The sequence below is a fragment of the Cygnus olor genome, chromosome 12 (assembly GCF_009769625.2).
Source record: "Cygnus olor isolate bCygOlo1 chromosome 12, bCygOlo1.pri.v2, whole genome shotgun sequence".
Classification (NCBI taxonomy): Eukaryota; Metazoa; Chordata; class Aves; order Anseriformes; family Anatidae; genus Cygnus; species Cygnus olor.
In genome coordinates, this window is record NC_049180.1 from 19384370 (window position 1) to 19404344 (window position 19975).

At 39.9% G+C, this 19975-nt stretch overlaps 1 protein-coding gene across 1 annotated transcript; it reads right to left on the minus strand.

The window, feature by feature from the left end:
* Window positions 1–924: 924 nt before the first annotated feature.
* Window positions 925–18736, minus strand: GPT2 (glutamic--pyruvic transaminase 2). Its single transcript, XM_040571148.1, has 11 exons — window positions 18510–18736; window positions 15154–15243; window positions 13523–13631; window positions 9753–9886; window positions 7497–7740; window positions 6057–6136; window positions 5353–5489; window positions 4455–4629; window positions 3500–3655; window positions 2323–2435; window positions 925–1110 (listed from the first exon to the last, which is right to left on the minus strand). The coding sequence occupies exons 1-11, from the start codon at window positions 18594–18596 to the stop codon at window positions 1020–1022; spliced, it is 1416 nt and encodes a 471-aa protein (XP_040427082.1). The 5' UTR covers window positions 18597–18736; the 3' UTR covers window positions 925–1019.
* Between the last annotated feature and the right edge of the window lie 1239 nt (window positions 18737–19975).

Below are 19975 nucleotides of genomic sequence, written 5' to 3' on the forward strand. Positions count from 1 at the left end.
ATTTAATGACTAGATGAAATGGGATATTCTTAATGAATAAACTCTGTGAAATGCTGAGCCTAAGCCTGACAAATGTTAATGCTTTCATGGCTGAATACTGGAAGGAAGCTATGTTTCTTCAGTACTTTGCCAGTGCTAGCAGAAGGTGTCCAGCTTCCAACTCTAGACAAACTGAAGCCTTCTTTCTCTGTTCAGTGGAACTAGCATGGATTAGTGGAGTAATACAGCTGTACTCCTAGATGATGACTTGATTTAGCTGTGTTTTAATAAGAGTACAACAGTATATGAATAAGAAGCTAATATTCCTCATTATGTTTCAATTTCATACAAATAGGGTTCAAACAGACAGCATATTCACTCCTGTGATCAAAACTCTATATTCACTCAGATTATGCTGTGATGGCAGGATTTCTTTTTAACAGAAGTTCAAAGGTATCTACATACATCTGCCAGTGATTTTTTTAAATAAGCATGCTGTACCTACACGTTTAATCAGATCCAGAGAACACTTCATACTTAAAACAAAAAAAAATCCAGTACCTTGTAATACCTTGCAGTAGGCTTCTGAATTTTTGTTTAGAATTTTAAGATGGGAATCATGTTCCTAGCTAAACAATTGCTCCGAGCATTTCTGTCTTGTAAAAAACAACAACAACAACAAAAACACCCCCCCAAACAGCAGTAGTAGATGTCATGACCAACTCCTTTCCCCAACCTGTTGAGTCAAAAGTTCAAGAATGTAACTTCCAGTCAAGGCACAAAATCATTTACTGACTTCTTCTTCCACCGTTCTCTTCTCATTTTCCCCTTCCTCTTAAAAGAAAAAAAAAGTTTCTGTAACAATGTCACATATTACCAGACATTAAATTCAATCCAGTAAGTTGTAGCTGTATCTGAGATAGGTTCTATCTATTTTGAATTTAGTTTAATTAGATGAACAGCACAGTTTTAACAGATTCTTGTTCATTTTCTGCGTTCACCTTGAAAGGGAGGGGATGGAGGAAAAAGCCACAGCAGTTTCATGCATATTTTTCAAGAAACTTTATGTGGAAGTCTTTCATTTTCTCCAGTAGGATCTTCAGCTTTTCTATTGGAGGAAGTATGGTCATTCTGAAAAATAATATTTAGAAGAAAAAATATATCCAACATTGTCTTCAGAACAAACTAATGTGTAATCTTGCCACAGATGTTGACTTATCTCGGGGCACTGCTAGTGACATGTAAATTTTAACATCTGTTTTGATGTGATTCTCTAACTTTCTGCATTTATGCTTTAATAAAATATTAAACTGGAGCAATTAGTTTCCATTGGTTAATGTATAGGAATTAGAGAATTTTTATTTTTTGCTGAGTGATACAAAACGTTATCAGGAAGAAAAATCAGTGAGTCAGTTTCCATTTTGGTGGCGGTTATGTCAAATACTTTTTGTTTAGTATGAAGGGCTGGTGGTTTTGAGTAGATGTACATTTCTATCTGAATTGAGAAATTAAGTACAATTAAAACAATGTAACATCCCACACTGCATGTTTAAGTCCCCCTTTTCCTTCAGCATAATCTGAAGATCACATTGAGTTATCAACCCGTATGCAAGAATTACAGAGAAAAAAACAAACAAACAAACAAACATTTTTCCACACATGTACAGGGATGGACTTGCAATAGCTTTTCCCTGGAGCTGCATGCACCCAGACATCTAACTCAGCTATCTGTACTGCTGAACTAGCATAGCTAATAGTACCCTCTGTTACATTGCTTCAGACCAAACAAGACTAAATTCCATGATAAACTGCAGCTATCAGTGGCTTGACTCTAATAAAATGTTGTTTATTGGAAGCAAGAGCAATGGAGTCTGTATTTAGTTTTGGTATTAACAGATTTAGTCCAATTTCTTTTTTCAGTAACAAAATAATTCAGTGTGTGTAGAGCAGATTTATAGGGGAAGGTACTGCATCTTTCACATGATTTCTCCATATTGAAACACTGTTAAATTCCCCTCCGCCTTTTAATGCCTTAGCCAACTTTAAAGCTTAGAGTATAAGCTACTAATTATTGTTTTTATTTGTGGAGAAGACATTTCAAATGTCAGTGTATAAAAATAGAATAAAGCTATGTCATCAAGCTGGGAAAACACCGTAAAAACCTGAATAGCTCATCTAGCAGATCAGGTCTGTTCAACCTAGCTGGTCAACCACAGAAAATGTCAGTAGAGTGAGACAACATTAATGTAAATAAAATTCCTTATATTTAATCAGAAAATAAAGTATTGGGATGGTACTTAGCTTATTACAGTTCATTTGATTTTAAATCAACAGAAACTGTACCTGAAATGGTAGCTTCCTTCTCTTTGGCCAAATCCACTTCCAGGTACAACACAAATTCCAGTCTCTTCCAGAAGTTTCATGCAATATAACATGTCAGGTGCCATTTTATGAGCCTAGTGGAATGGATGCTTTAGAATTAATGAAGTCAAAATATTCCAAATAAATATAACTCATTTCATGACTTTTTTCTTTCCAGAAACCTTGTCTTGCATTGTTAGTTTTTATTCTAACTATTACTAAATACATGAAGAACAATTCCTAATTATACAGTTCACCCTTAATTAAATAACAGTAGTTCATGGAGGAGCAAGGGTGAAGAACCTACATAAAATATTTGCTTCAAAAGAAAGCGTCTGTATAATTTTGTTTTACTCCTTGACTGGCTTGTAGCTTTTTGTCAAAAGTCTCAAAATTGTACTTGCAAAAATCTAAGCTACTGACATTTGACAAAATGAAATTAGAGCTGTGTGTTCCAATTCTGTTAGCAGCTACTATTTTTTCCCTTGAACTATCTGCTGACTAGAAAGTCCCCTGATTAATAACTATGGAAGTTCTTACATACATGCAGGTTATACACCTTGTCACAGAATCAGCAAAAAAGCCCTGTTTTTGTCCTCAGCTGCGTAGTTATAATTCCCTTTAAAAAATGTAACATATTGGGTAACAGAGCTCCAGCTAGGAACAACAAGACTTGTCATTTAGTGATACAGTTGACTGACCCCAATGTGGAAAAAAAAAAAAAAGCTATAGTGCAGAACTAAAATTGGTAAGACAACCTCCCTCTCTCTTTCCCATGCTTGCTGAATGTGGCTTCTTTACAGGGTCAGTAGTGCTCAGCTGGTCACAGTGCCAGGCACATAACCTGGCCCGACCTAGCGTGGGCAGGGGCAGCAATCTGGCATGTGCACGGGTCCAGCTACCTGTCTGTCCTGTGACTTAATTTATTTAACACTACCCTCCCTGGTTAGCATTCTCAACCTGGATGTCTTACAAGCGTGGAGAAATGCTCTGTTTACTTTTTAAGTAAAGGTCATGTTATATTTAAGATCATACATAGTCAATTAAGTACTTTTTTTTACATGGGCTTACTCTACCTCTGGAATAAAAATTCATCGTTAAAAGTGGCAGGCACAAGCGTGTGAAGGTTAAAATGGATTGGGAAAAATGGACGACTGACCTTTGCTTCCTCAATGGCTTTGGCAGGGATAAAGATCCGTGGGAAAGCATACATAGCTCCTTGAAGCGGATTGCAGTGAACTCCTGGTACCTTGTTAAACATGTCTTCTGTCAGTTTTGCTTTTTTGGCAAGATTGTTCAAAACAGACTCCTTCTCCTGTTTAAAAGGAAGGTGTTCAGTTTGACATATTTGAAGTGGCAGTAAAAATGCTAGAGAAAAATGGGATGCTGCAAGGAGCCCACCCAGAATTAAGCATTTCTAGGACTTTGCTGAGCTTTTAGAACAAGTGATGTTCCTAAATCCAGTCTTACTTTTACAGCCAGCAATGCAAAAAAAGGCATTAGCAGGATACAACTATGAAGTGTTATAGACAGAAAATAACCTGTTCAAACCTCTGTCTGCATGCCCTGTTCTTTCGTTCTTCCTTCTAAGACCATGGTACCTGAACCCTTCGGTCTGACTCAATACTGTAATTTATTAAGTCATATTTTGTTTCATTTTTACAGGTGAAAAAATATATGTATACTTTAACACAGAATGCCATATAGTTCAGTGTATAGAGGTATTGGATACCTAAGAACAAGGCTGAATTTATAACTCTGTTTGAACTTACATTCCTCTTTAGATTTTAGTAAAAGCAAATATATATATGTATTTTTTTTGTTATGCTAAACGCAGAAGAAAAGTTGAACTTAGCAGCAGGAGAGGTGATTTGATAATGCCTTCTTAGCTTTTCTTTAGCTCCTAAGCAAAGGAACCATAAAAGGAATAAAAAATATTTTTTTAAGGTAGATATATTCAGTTAATATAAAACCAAACAACAATAACAAAAAAACCACACCTGCATAGTTCTGTAAACTAAAGAAAAAAGTCTGGTCTCTATGCATATTTTGAGTTCACGGTACTCAGGATAGGTTTAGGAAATGTACAAAAGAATAAGCATGTTATCACTGACCTTTATGAACTGTGAATACGATTCTTCTCCAGGTATTGGAGGATTTACTACAATATCCATTGCTGCTTGTCCTGAGACTGGAGAACAAATGCGAACAGAAAGCAGCTTAACAAGCTGTCCTTTCATTTCTGGGTGCAAGTTGATGACCTCCATATAACCTCCTCTGTAGCCACATCTATGGAGTGAACAGAAAAGATCAGTTGACCCCAAGTGTATAAATAGTGGAAAAGCGATGAAAATAATTGCAAAAGTGGAAAGACGGTTAAGATCTTGCAATATGTAACATACAGGTGTTGAAACAGCTGCTATAGTGATCGTTTTAAGATGGAACTAAATACCATGCCATTAAGCTCTAGTATCCCATACAGGGAAAATAGCGTACATGTGGCTTCCCTGTTGGACAAGTTAACTATCAACATGGACTGTTTTCTCTTCAGAACAAGCACATATGGCCGTCACAGAATGCATTTATTTAATCAGAATGTTCTTTTTATTCCATCTCTTCCTCTCCAAAACAACCAAACCCAAACAATTGTAATATTAAATGTCCTAGTGATTCTTAAGCTGTTCCGTTGGATTTTGGAAAGCCTCTTTTCCTTTATCACAGGTCTGGTTTAGGACTGTAGAATTTCAGCTTTGTGGAACTGAGGCATTCGGTGTCTGAAATAAATACACTCGTAATGTACTATTCAGTACACTGAAAACCACAGGGCTAATTCATCACTCTGCTTAAATGTTTGTTTTCTTTTTCTTAACATTTTTTAAATTAAAATCAATAGAAGACACTGGATTACCTTCAGGTCACTAATGCAAAATGTATGTCCAATCAGATTAATGGGGAAGATGAAAAATTAAATTAAAAAATTAAAATTAAAAAATGAAATGAAAACAGACTTACTCGCCCATGTATCCCTTAGATGTAGAGTGAAAAGAGGCCAGCTCAACATTGTTATAGTACTCAGGTCCCATCTCGTACAGAATCTTTTTGAAGGAATGAAACTGGCATCCTTCAGAGTACACATTGTCCTGGTAAACCTGAACAGTCAGAAGACATTAATGTACTCTGTTCTTCCAGCTAAGGATAAAAGACGGCCTTTTAGAGAGCCAGATCTGAACTGAAGAAACAGTTGTAACACTTGAAACTTAAGCCTTTAGAGGACACAAGGTTCTTTGTTAAGTAATAGTTACTGTAATGATATGTTTTATCGCATGTAGCCATACTTAATAGCTTAGCATTTGGAAAAACAGTGAACTTCTTTATATAATTTGTCCTTTACTTGTACATTTAAATTGATTTTCCTTCTGTTGCTTTCGTTTTAAGTGCTCTGAATATCATACAGGTTTTTAGGTCAGTGCCGGCAAAGGCTCTTCCTTCTGTTTCCTGCTTGTGTCCCCTACGCTTTCTCTCTAGTTCAAATCCAGATCAAGCCACCTCTCATTAACCCTCCAATAAATAATCTTGCATGTTTGTCCATGTCTTTATATGATAACAGAGAATCTGTTCTTCGTACTTAAAGTGCTCCACTACCACATATGGAACAAAGTCACATTTTTTATGCTTTCTCTTAGCTCTGCTTTTGAGGGAACAGAATACACCCTTACCTCATCAGCCAGAAGAAAAAGTTTCTCTTCCCAAGCAAAGTGTATCACGTCTTCAATGCACTTTCTGTTTTGCACCTGTCCTATAGTTTGATTTTTAAAGCAAGAAAAATAAAGTTAGTGGAGCATTCCGACAAATCTTTTAGTCCAGACCTAGTTAGACAACTACCTTTTCAATAAGATACCCCTCTGTCTCAGAAAAGGGCTGTTGAATTTTAGAATACAATTCACTAAGTCTGAAATCAAGGAACATTTTTGGAGGTGTTATGGCTCAAGGCAACTTAGTCCATCCCAAACAAAGGAAGCATGAGCATCAGTAACTTACTAAGAGTAGTCTGTGTATAAGTGATCATTTGAAATCCTCACATGTGTAATGATTAAACAGGTTATTTCACAATGCAGTTTAAGCACAAGTTTGACAGATAATTGCAAGGAGTTGAATTATTGTGTTCCTGTTTGTGAGCCAAGCCACAGTAATTGACACTGTGCCTTCCTGACTCAAGTAAGATGTATTGACTCAAGCCAACTTTCTGCAAAAGTGCAATGAGCTATGAATATATGCACATAGATTTTTACTGCAGTTCACCTGACAAGCAGCAGGAAGACCACTTACGGCTGTTTACACTCATTTAATTTTATTTGTTACCTTCTGTCCCCAAGCCACTAACAGTAATGCAAAATAATGTTAATAAACACTGTGTTGATGTGTATAATAACTGACAATTGACTTGTCCTAGTAGTATCAAATAGGTTGAAGCAAATGGATCTTATTTGAAAGTTTGATTTCTTTTAGCTTGGTGAAGGAGTCCTGGTCCTTCTGTATTTGTCACACTGTTTAAGGTTCCACTTGATCCCATGGGAGCCTTAGGATTTCTGCAGGAATATTGTTTAGGTAGGAATCTTCCCACTGACTGTGGAAGACAAAACATTGCCTTGCAGAGTCCAGCTCATGCAAGAATAGCTGCAACTCCACAGCTCAAACGAATCTGGAACAGTGCGAGCTAGTTTCTCAGTAAGCAACCTCAACTAAGCAAAGAAAGAGATCTTTCCGAGAGAGGCAGTGCTTGCCACTGAGTTCAGAGTCATCTGCAGTCATTGCCTTACACGCATCTTAGAGACGAGATCCTTGATACAGACCAAAAGTGACTGAAAGTCATTCCACAAGACTGTAGAATTTAAATGGAAGCAATGACTTCAGATGTGATGCAGTGAAGTGAACCTGCTCCCTTCTCTCTCCCCAAGTTGCTGGAATTCCATGATACAGAAAAGAAGTTTCTGAAAGTATGCTGTACCATCCTACATAAAGTACTGACCTCTAGAACTCAGCTTTAAATATTTGGTATGTATTTTGGATTTGCCTGCAATGTCAAATGAATGAAAGAGAAAAAAAATGTATTAGAGAAACATCAATACAAACATCAATACAACAAAACCACTACAGACCTGTGGGATTTCCTGGGTTGATGATGCAGAGGACTTTTGGATGGCAATATGCCTTAGCTTCATTCAAGGAGCGGCGAAGTTCATTCACATCTAGAGACCAGCAATTTTCTTCATCCAAATAGTAGTTCACCTGGATGGCACCTAGTTCAGATATGGCTGCTGAATATAAGGGATATTGTGGTATAGGGATCATCACTCCTGTTCGGGATTTTCCACCTCCTGAGACCAGGATCTTTAAAATTGTCTGGGGAAAAAGTAGAAATTAAAAAAAAAAAAAAAAGTCAGAAGTCAGAATTAATAGTATACTCTAGAATATGTTGTTGATCTTTCTTCTTAAAAGAATCTAGAGTTAAGATAGATTTCTAAAAGCTGACGGTCATTTTCTTACATCAAAGAGTATTTATTTTTTTCAAGTTAAGTTACTGACTGGGTAAGGATGGTCTAACTGAGCTTCAGAGAATTCCTCTGCATGTCACAGCTCCTAAAGATGATGTCTGATCTACTTAAAAGTCTAGAAAAAAAATTCTGAGCACAAGGCTGGAGGGAAAGTTGGAAAAAGGAATATCAAGATCATGAGTACATTTTTTTTTTACCGTGCCCAATTACAGTTATAAGCAAAGAAGCATCAGCTAGTTGTTGCTCATTGCCTTCCACTCGTATTGTCCCAGTGAACACAAGAGGCCAAGAAATAAAACCAGAAATTAGCACTGGGGCACATAGAGGTTCTCCTTTGTAATGGAGAGACCTGTTTCAGATTAGGAGCAATAGTGGCCAGGTGGCACCAAAGCTAGAGACTGGCATTATGCTTTCACGTTCAAGAAATACAAGAGAGCAAAAGTCTACATATTTTAGGATGGAAATCTTATGCATTATATGTAATTTCTGCCCAGAAAACACAGGCAGAAATGTAATGCTTGTGCTAAGATAAGTCCAGAGGATTTACCTGTTCCCAACAGCTGTGTGTCTGTGTAGGCTTTTTATGTGTGAATTAGATAAAAAAAGTACATTTGGTGTGGGCAGGGGAAAGATTTCTTGCCTTTAGAATCCATGGAGAACTGAAGTACAGGTACAATCAGAGCAGGCATCCTTACCAACATGTAATTATAGTGTAAAAACAGAAATAGCTCTTCAGATGTAACAGCAGTACCCTTTAAGTTTCCCAGGGTTCTGGAACAAAACTGCCTTTCTGCGCCTCTCATCACGTACTCAATCTGTTGCTAAGCTAATGATTTATAATCAACATCATTTTGTACCCACCACTGGTTTAAAAATACCAAGCATCCAACAAGTGTAATCAGGACTAAATGCAAAATTTAAAATAAAGTATTTAATACTCTGTGTCCCCCAGGTTATGGAACAATAGTTGTTCTATCCTTGGAAGTTCCAAATAATGAGACTCTTTGTACTGCTGACATTTTACCAATAGCAGAATCACATAAACACGGTATAGATTTGATGCGCTATGCTGCCATTTCTGACAAGCTGCCAGTATAACACTTGGCATCGGAAACTCTGGAAAGCCAATTCCCTAAAGTCATGTGGAGAGCTGTTTATGTCCAAACATTGCCATTCTGAACTCTGCCACTAGATGTCATTTAAAAACAACAGCAAACTTTAACAAACAAGTCTGCCTTAAAAAATAAAAATAAATAAATAAGGCAAAGAATTATTGGTTGATGTAATATCAGCAAATGTGCCTGTGTAAAGTAAAAATCTAACAGAGACAGTTATTCCTCTCTTAACTGATTATCATCTTTGAACCTTGGTTGAAGCCAAAACCTAAAGTTTCTCCCAAATAAGATAGCTATGGAAATGGATCTTTGGGATTTTCACTGGCATTAATCTGCACTAGCAGAGAGTTTATTAGGAACAAGAGTTCCCAAGACTTCTCACCTCTTTGCCATGGATTGGCAAAGTGCTTCAGTGCTTAATACATTTTAACTACGGAGGACATCATTCAGTCTTAGTGGTCCGTCTCCTATATCTATATTGTAGTATGTATGTAGCTGACACTGCCTATACAAAAGGTACTGGTCAATATATATTGAGAGACTCCATGGGCCTGTTTCTTAGCTGGCACCTTAAATCCTCATAATTGGGTGTATTTGTTATTAATTCAGTGTGACTTCTGTATCTATTAGATCAAACTCACAGGAGTTTGTGAGACCAGATGTTCAACAGAGATCTGTATTTCTGAAGGTAACTAATGACTTATAATTTATATCAGGAAGAGACAGGTTTAATTTTAACACTTACAGCAATGCCATCACTTGCCCCAGTGGTAAGATATATGTTATCTGGATCTGCAGGAACTCCTCCATCTCTTCTTTCAATATATGAAGCAACATCTTCACGGATGCAATTTATACCTTGACTGGCACTGTAAGCTCCTGTGAAAAAGAGAATGAGATGAGAGTTGAGTACAATGAACGTCAGATTTGCTGTTCGGTAGAAAAACTCCTGAGCTGGTGGTGTATGAAGTTTTTAAATACGAGGGCTTTGGATCCCCGGGATTTTTTTGCTTTCCAAAGAGCGTGAAAGGGAGTTGGATTGTTGATAGAGCAAAAGCGTTCATTTGGGATGAGACAAATACAGTAAGTATCACTAACATACAAAAATAATAAAGTGGATTGATAAAAAAGTAGGCTTTAAAGGCTACTTTGCAAACTGGGTCAGCAATCCCATTTTTACTTTCTCCCAGTTGCTTTCATTATGCTGAAAGTCATTTCAGGTCAGTCACAATTATTTAAGTAATGGGAACAAGGAACAGAGGTGGCATGTGCAATAGGAGAGAAAATAACTTTTTAAAAATTCATGACAAAAATAAGATTTTTATTTGCAATATGAAAAGAGCATGAAACCATTTCTTCCCACAGTCTGAAAAGCAAAAAAAATCCTGAACTGCTTCCCTCTCCCTCCACAGCATCTCCCTCAACCATTTTGCAGTTACCTGTAGCAGAAACATCTAGTATCACACCAGTACACAAGGCTTGTGAAGTTTACACAGCACAACTAATAATCTTCAATAAAGTAAGATTTTAGATGCTGTGTGCATCATTGCTGAGCATGTACAATGAGTAAACAGTAAAAATAAGCCTAAGCAAGGAATGGATTCAAGCTATGAAGCCTAAGACTGATGGATGGTGAAGTGACAAGTGTACATTTAGTTTAGAACACTGTCATGAAGCTGCAGAGTCTTCTCTGCCTTTTGGGTGGAGTGGAATAATTGTGCCTGACTTAACTCTCATCGCTCAGTTATATCCTAGAAGTCAGCCTAATAATGCTTCTGTAGCAGCATAATTTACAAAGACAAAGAACCTTTGCAAGTACTGTGCAACTGTATGGCACCAAGTGGCTATTCAGGGCACAAGGTTCCCTGGTGTCCTAAAAACTGACTTTCACACAACAATAATCTATACTGGGTTTGTATAAGGATCTTCTACCACAGCAAGGAAGCCCCTGTTAAAGTGGGGAACAAAGCTAAGCTATCATTCAGTTTTGTGCTCCTTTGAAGGCTGAGTCTCAGTGGGAATATACAGAAGACCAGAATTCAATTTTCAGGCCTACACTTAATTGTACTCAGTTGATAACTTTGACTAGAACCCATTAGTTTGCACTGTGGCATGCAGATAAATTAAAAACAAACAAACAAACAATTGAAACCAGTCAAAAAAAAAAGTCAAAAGAATCCCAGAGTATTTGAACACAATAGAAGTTGAGGACATGTCTGAGCCATCACATGTGGTCTGGGAGTAACAAGACACAATACTACTAGTAGGGTTTTGCCAAATGAATGTTCATTAGAAGTGAGGTTATTTTAGTTCATACTCAGAAGTCAAGTAATTCATATTAATTTTGCAATTAATAGACTTAAGTAGGCCAATATAGATGCAAATACACCACTTCAAATAGCTTAAACATATATAGATAGCAAAGTCACTTCTGTGTTGAACTGAAAAATGTTTTAGAAGTAAATTTATTTAGAACACAGCACTTAAAGCTACGTGGAAGAATCAGTTTTTGACTTCTGATTTTTCCCAAGAAAGCGAATTCCTCCGTCTCAGCCACAGAGACCAGCAACAGGTTTTCAGACTGTCAGTGAAGTGCTCGGAGCCAGTGCCACGCAGCTGCACATTCTCTCACCTCAGGCTGCGTATTTACGGAGCGTTGTACAGAGGCTGATGGGCAACTGAGGCCGAGAGCAGGGGCTGATATATGGTACTGAAGACGGGGGTGGAGGGGAAGTGTAAATCAGTAGAGCAGATCAATAAGGTCTGCAGTGTTCCTGGTTTTAGGGAATTCAGAGGGACAGGTGTTCTTGGTACATACCATAGCAGGGAAAAAAAAATCATCCAAGACTGCAGTTTCTGACTTACAAAACTTACATTTATCCACTGAAATTAAAAGGGTGTATTCAGAATGTTGCAAAAGTTTCAGGCCTACTTCTGTGCCTACTAAGCTAATGCAAATTACTTGAAATACGTGATGATCTGCTGAAAGAGAGATTTTGTACAGAATCACATATTTCTGAAATATCATACAAGGCTGAATTCCATTCTGCTTACTCCAGAAGTGTGGGACCGAGACTCAGCATTCTAAGTCTTATAATTCTCTTATTATACCCCTAAACTTGAAAATCACCACCAAAAATGATTGATGAAAAATTCAGTTATATCCTCAGTAACTTTCACATGGCAATTAGTATCGTGTTGATGAATTGTTCCTGAGTAAGCTAGGAAAGGATTTCATGGATACAGAATAATTTCTTCATTTTGGTAACTGTATTTTTTATGTTCTCTGTATAGAAAAAAAACCAATGCAAAAAAGGTAAGGATAGAATACATTCTATATTAGGCTGTGTTGTTAGGAATAGTCTAAGGCTGAAATACTGCTAATATAACCCCTAATTAGATTTTGTTTATTTTATTAAGTTTCACATTACCTACTCAAAAAGTATGCCAGAGCAAATAGCCACTGCAATCACAAAGATTAAGAAATATGCCAGTTAATCTCAGATGTACTCTGAAATGTCACTGTTCACTGGTTTTTGTACCTGAAAGAAGGTAGTTTAGTGTGCCAGACTCTTTGCCCTACCCTGTAGCTGTAACACAGTCTTCACGGTAGAATTTCTAGTGACATTTCCCAGATACAAGTAGACATCACAGCTGATAGAGGAGAAGCACTTTGTCCCTTCCACTTTCTCTCTGCTGAATTTGCAATGTTTGTACTTATTTGTGTGTAGATTATACTTATACTCTTGCGGGAGCACTGGTTGAAGAACAGAGTTCTTTAGTTCTTTTGGGGGTTATTTTGCCTTGGAGAAATGGGGCTCTGATATCTTCAGTTGGAACTATCTGGGCTAAATAAAAAGCTACCATGTTCTGAGTATGCACTTCTCTCTTTGCAGAGCGTTATCACCTTGGTATGTGTGTTTCAGATACCCCAGCTCATATCCTGGCAAACATATTTGTGCATTTGGTTCAAAATGAAGGTACAGAACTGTGAACTGGATCAGCTGAGATCACATAAAGTTTGTTGATCCCATCACTACAGTGACTGTATACTTCATGGCAGGGAGAGGAAACGTCTAGAGTTGATAAAATTGTAAATAGCCCCTCGTAGGATCGAGCAGGAGACATAGCTGTCAGTCCAGGACTAACAGATGTCAGAAGAACAGTAACAATGCCTAACAGACATTTTTATAGAAATAGCACTCTGTGACACTTTTCTGATACACAAAAGCTCAGCATTATGTTTATGGTTATGCCTAGAAAGTGTTGTGGTGAGGACCCTGTGACTGCATAATCTTCATCTTGCCCTCTTCTGTGACAAGTCTTGTAAAAAATTGCATCATTACTGCTTATCAGTGGGCCACACTGAATTCTCCTCCTACCATTTTGCCCTAGGCCATCTCCTATTTGACTTGTAATCATGTAGACCAAGATTAGGAAATTTCGGTACTGCACATATCGAAACTACCTTAGTTGATTCTATTGCACATAAGAGCAACTGAAACAGATGCTTACCTAAGCTGTTACCTCCACAACCCTGCAAGATCCGTCTGGCTCGCTTTTTTGCATCTTCTGGAAAACTTGGGCTGTCCAGCAGGTTTGGGTATGTGCACAGTGCCACTACCTAGAGTGCCAAGAAAGCTGTAAATTTGCCACTGCTCAATGGTTATTTCAAGTTGGTAACATTACTGTTAACTTTCCTTGGACATGAAGATCACAACTTAAATTTTTAAAGCTAATTTAAAACAAAGGTTGTTGATGAAGGGTTTGCAGTTGTTTCTTTAAGGGTAGTGCTTATAGAAGTGAAGAATCTTATCAAGCTCCAACTTCTGCTACTAAAAACAGTTATAGAAGTATTAGCTATTTGAATTACAGATGGTAAAGATTGGAGTCAAAGTGAGCTATGCATGGTGCAAACACAGCAAAACAGTTAATTATTCAGAAGAGGAAATCTCTAAATAGCTCTGTCCTCCACTCTTTGTGTATTACTAGCCCACTTTATTGACAAGAAATAAAGAGTTTAAATACGGAGCAGAACTGAAAAATGTGATCAGTTTTAAGTCCCAATTTCATGTTCTATAATCCTTCCCCCAAATAACTTATAGTTATTACTAATATGAAGTTGTGAGAAATAATTAAAAAAGAAATGGTGGTGTAGAACATAGTAAAAGTAGAAACAGGACCTAGCAGAATTAAATTTTTGAAGAAATGTAAGACAAAGAATCTAGAGGCCTTGCTTGAGATCAGCTTGGATTTGGTCCAGTCTCTCTCATTTTTACATTCACATGGTGTAATATGGATTGGCTGTCATCATCTCGTGGGCAGGTGACTGAAGAATTAAACTGTGTGCACGTACAGTCAGGGGGAAAAAGGATTTCCCATTCACCCAGTATTTTGTTTAATAACATTGGATCTGAATTAATTTGAAAGAAACTCTGTTTTTTCTACCTTGTGGATGGAGTTTGTTGTATAGCTCAGTTTTATAATCTTGGCACGTGGACCCCCATATTGATACAGCTTCAGTTTGGCCTCTGAAATTCTCTGAATTTATAGTATTATAGGCTCATTATTTTACGCGTGTGTAAGGGATGTTCAGAAACTATTTTTACTTGTAAGCTTTTTATTTAAAGAGTATTTAAAGAGTATAAAAATACTTTTATTACTTTTATTAAATAACATAGTAATATAAAATTTGAGTAGTATAAAAATAGTATTTATCAAAATAGCATAGTAGGTGGTTTTTTTTTCTTTCCTAGCATACTGCTGCAAAATCAGGAGCAGTACAACTAGTTGCACCCAACTGCAAGCAGTTCTTTAAGTATACTGTCAGATGAAGAAAGGCATTTGGTTTTTTTCTTAAGAACAACCACTTACTTTTCTGAAGTGCATTACTGATAACAAATGTGCTGATAATATAGAAGTGTCAGGAGAAAGGATGGATGGGCAATGATCTCAAAAGTAAGGAAAGCTACTGTGTTAGTTATAGGACTTCTAGCAGAAATCCAAACTTGTAATTCTTTATCAAAGGCTTTCAAGTGTAAATGCATGTAAGGAATCATTAATATTAATAAAAAAGTCAAACATGTTAAGGTATTCTTCATGATATAATCAAAAAAAGCAACAATAATATTTTATTATATTCTAACCTGACGAAGGAAGGTGATTGGCCTCTGTCCCATTGCATGTGCATCTCCAATGTTGGCTTTAATTACTTCAGTAAAAGGTTTTTTGATTCCCTAGAAGGAGATAATTCACAATAGGCTGTTAGGGCTGAAACAGATGATAAAGAATTCCTTTTTGTCATATGGCTGTAAGTAAACAGTGCATAATCTCAGAAAAGACAGAAGTTTAAAGCTTAATGCATTTCTTTACAATAGTAGATCATAAATGCTTTATAGAAATGATGCTGTGACACAGTTTTAAATGACTGATAGTCTGTTTTTTTTTTTTTTTTTTTTTTTTTTTTTTTGTTAAGTGTTTGTTCATTTTTCTGCTAGCTGCAAGTAAGAGATTGACTTGCCTGGCGACTGCAGTGTGAGGTAGAGAAGCTGAAAGAAAGGCTTTCTGAATTGCCAGCGTTAGAACAACTTGTTTGATACACCTGAGGGCAGGAGGGATCAGTCAAGAAGCTAAAAAGATTTGAGAATATTTGAAAAATCCACCAACAACAGAAACTTTGAAACCTTTAGTTCATATTAGAATTTGCTTATACACTGCTTGCTTGTTTATTTTCTGACTATTTACATTAAATATGCATTATGTTATGTCCCCTACTTTACCATATACAGATGTTTCATCATAAGGCACTATATGATAAACAGCAAAAGTGCTAAGCAATCACCATGAATACTTAAATGCTTCTTAATTTCTGAAATCTGACCAGACAGCTGTTTTACCAGCGAGGAATTGAATAGATCAAGAAAACAGAGGGAAAACAGTTGCAGGATGTTGGTTAGCCATCACAGCTCTTTAAAATGACAATAAAAAAGGGGGAAAATGGTCAGCAACTGGCTGGTACAAAAAACACCATTGATTTAAATAAGAAAGATCAACTGAAAGTAAAGGCCAACATAAAGACTAAATGAGCAAGGCAAGAGCAATTTTATAGCTTTTCTAGTGTATATTTGGGTATGAGAAATGGTAGGGAAGCCTTCAAACCATGACAGGATTTTCATGCAGACTAATGAGCTGCAAATTTATACTGGCTATGTGTTGGACTTCAGTGACAGATCAGAACCCAGATACGCAAAGATAACAATGACCAAAATATTAGAATTCACCAGGGTTACAAATTCCAAGGTATGCCAAAATTTGGAGGCTTACAGCTGAATAGCGTGGCTAACAGCTTATTCTAGATAATGAGGTTCAAATTCTCTCTGCAGATCCAGTTCAAGGCATATATAACTGAGAGCATTTAGGGTTTTTCTTTTTTTTTTTTCATTTGCAATTAAATAGGTGGTTGGAAATGGCATTAAGACAAGACAATTGAACTTATATGATCCTGACTTAGCAGGGTCAAAGCATTTTACATGGCCTTAAATTTGGCAGGAATTGAAAAGCGGTTCACTTAAAATAATTGAAAGTGACTCATTGATTACATCAAGTCATTTGCTTTTTTGTTTGCTGATATAAACAACTGCCTAAATAAGAGCTGCATTTCAATCTTAAATTACGAACTAGGAACAGAGATTCCAGATAAAGATTACAGATATCTGAGGCTGAAGTTCAGCATTTTCTGAGTAATGCAAATGGTTAGAAATAGGTTATCTTCAAACTATCAGGGTCACTGATAGCACAACATTGTTTCACTCTCATTTACGAATAAGAAGGTAAAGAAGAATAAGAAACATGTAGAAGGAGAATGAATTCAGCCTGAATGAAATTAAGAAAGATTCCTGCACGTCTTTGTTCTGTTTAGTTCGTATTATGGTAGACAGAATCTGGCTCACTAGAGTTGCACACTAATACAAATGTGTTAAAGAATAAGGGATGATACTTTCTTTGCCCTGAGTTAGGGTATTGTCTAAAAAACCATAGCAGTTCTCAGCAATAAGTAGAAAGAGATTTTTTTTTCCACCAGATTAAAAACAGACCAAGCAAAAGCCCTAACACATAAATTTAGTACATTAGCCAAACCAGATGGTTTTTGCACACAAATACTATTGTGGTCTTTCACAGTAACACTCTCCTCCTTCCCTGCCAACAGGTACTTGTTTTTGTTTGCTTTAGTCATCTTAGAACATAGTCATCTGTCTACGAACACTGTGTGCCATTGAAAATATTCCATGGGACTGGTTCAAGAAGAAGGCTTTTAAATGGAAAATGCCACGTAAGCAGACACAAAGCTGGCATAACAATCTTTTAATAAAGCAATTGGCAATTACTTGCCCTTGTATCTTCTATGAAGTGCCCAGAAGATTTTTCTGTCTGCCAATGACTCAGCTTGTAGTTGAAGAAAGCAGGGGAGCTGGGAGGAGTTAGTGAGGATCACTGTGTATCTGTTTTGTCAAGTAATATCTCCTGCTCTGCGATGGTAACTTGAAAACAAACATACCCAGTGAGAACACTGGAAGGTTTTGTTCTCTGTTCCTGGCAAACGCACCTCTTTGAGAATCTGATTGCATGAAACGGCAATGACACCTTTATAAACAGGTCCTTGGACAAAAATCAAAGCACGTGTTTCAAAACAGAACCTTTATCACCACTCTGAAAGTTTGGGGTAGAATTCTAAAAAGGAAGCTATTTTGAACAGCTCTAATTGAAATGATTGGGTTAGATATACACAAGTAATTGATGAACATAATACGCAGTGAGCTGAAAGCGTACGTGGCCTTCTAAGATGAGGGTAGCCAAGTAACACAAAGAGCAAAGCCTTAAAATAATCTCTCTAGCATTCCTGCAGCACTGTTTTTGTACAAAACGTGTACTAGTCAAATTCTTCGGGGTAATAACACCGTCGGCAAAGCTTGCTAAAGCGGTGAAGGTAGGGAGCAATATCTGAAATCCTAGAAGTAACCGTGCCAGATGCTTTATTCAAAACAGAAATCAGTCCTCGCGGTGACAAGGGAAGCTGTGAACAGCAAAAAGCCTCACTTGAATTGCTAAGCTGTTTCCCCCCCCCCCCCCCCCCCCCCCGCCACGATATTAAGTCGTAAGTTAAGAAATAAGAGAAAAACACGCAGAACGCGCTGGAAGCATTGCCACATTTGGATGCTCCATCAGCACCTAGCAGCTTCATCAGCATCCGGGCGGGGTGCGGGGGTCGGGCAGGGGCAGGGGCAGGGGCGGGCGGAAAAGCTCCCAGCGGCTCCCAGCGGCTCGCTGCCAGCCGGCGCGCTACTCGGCCCCGGGGCTCGCTGCGGGGAGGGCGGCCCCGGCCCCGGCGAGCCCCCCGGCGCCCCAATCAGCGGCGGCGGCGGCGGAGGAGTGCCCCGGGGGCCGGGCAGGGCCGGGCCGGCGGCGGGGCCACCGGGGAGACCGCGCATCGCTGCCCCCGCCTCACCTTGCGCAGCTCCTTCTCGATCTCGCCGGCTTTGAGGACGATGGGGCCCCGCACCGCGTACTCCACCGCCTTCACGTAGGGGTTCATGGACTCCAGCGTCAGGATCTTCTCCCTGCTCGCCTTCTCGTTGAGCTTCACCGCGGAGGCCTCGGCGGCGCTGCTCCAGCTCGCCGCGCCCTCCCGAGCCGGCTGCGGGAGCCGGGGACGCCGCTCCCCGCCGCCGCTCCCGCGGGGCCCCGGCCCCCCGCCGCCGCCGGGCCGGGCCGCGCCGCGCCGGGCAGCCGAGAGGAGCCGCAGCATCGTCCCGCCGGGCCGCTCCCGAGGCTCCCGAGCGGCGCTGGCGCCGCGGATCGCCGTGTCCCCGCGGCCCTTGTCGAGGCGAGGGATGCGGGCGCGCTCAGCCCTGCCCCGTCCCGCTCCCGAGCCTACCCGCAGGCGGTGCGAGCGGTGCTGCGGCGCGGCGCCGCCACCAGAGCAGCAACACGGCCCAGCATTGCATCAGATGCCGCCGCGGAGCCCCGGCCCCGGCAGGAGGGCCCCGCTAGGGTGCCGGGCACGGCCAGCCATCCTCCGAGCCGCCGGCAGCCCCCTGCCCGCCTCCCCCCCCCCGAACCCCGCGGCGAGCCGAGATGGGCAGCGGCCCGGCGAGGGAGGCGGTGCTGCCGGGCGGGCTTTGTAGTTCCTGCAGCCCCGGGCTGCGCCTGCCCACAGCATCAGGTGATGGGCAGGGAGCTGCCGCACCCACAGCGCCACCGGCCCCCAGCCCGCTGCTGCAGCCGGAGATGCGCTTTGGTGGGGGTGGCGGTGAGGTGGTGGTGGTGGTGGTAGTGACGGTGGTGGTGATGGTGGTGGTGGTGGTGGTTGCCTTTGTCCGGGGCTGGTTTTCTGCTCTCCCGCCCGCCCGTGCCCTTGGATGCGCGGCAGAGGCTCGATGTGCACCCTGGGGATGTCACAGCCCCTTTGCTGCCCCCGGCCCAAGCAGAACCTCTGGCCGAGGTTTCCTGCCCGCAGGCACAAGTTGGTCTCCGTCACAGCATCCTCGTTGTTTCCATGTGATGGAAATGGTCCTCTCACTCGGCTTCTGTTCTGTTTCCGTAGCAAATGGCTGGAGGTCTGCCATCAAATGCGGTGGCAGCAGAATTTGGGGGATGGAGGGGCAGCTGCTTTCTCCTCGCCACCCGTGGGGAGGAGAAGGCCCGTCTCACCCAACCTTGGTGCCCTGAAGGGGCGCCTTGTTTGTGCTCAGAGAGTGGAATAAGGGATCATTCACTCAGGAATATTCCTATGACCTGATGTTACCTCCCTGAGTAAGAGCCTGGCCTGTAAATTGGGCTTCTTTCTGAATTATTTTTGTAGGACCTTTTTTTTTCTTACTTTCTCTTCCTCCACTGACTTAGAGAAACCAGCTTCCTATTTTAGGTACCTAAATTAGATGGTTCAAGACTTGGGTTCTATTCCGCATGTTT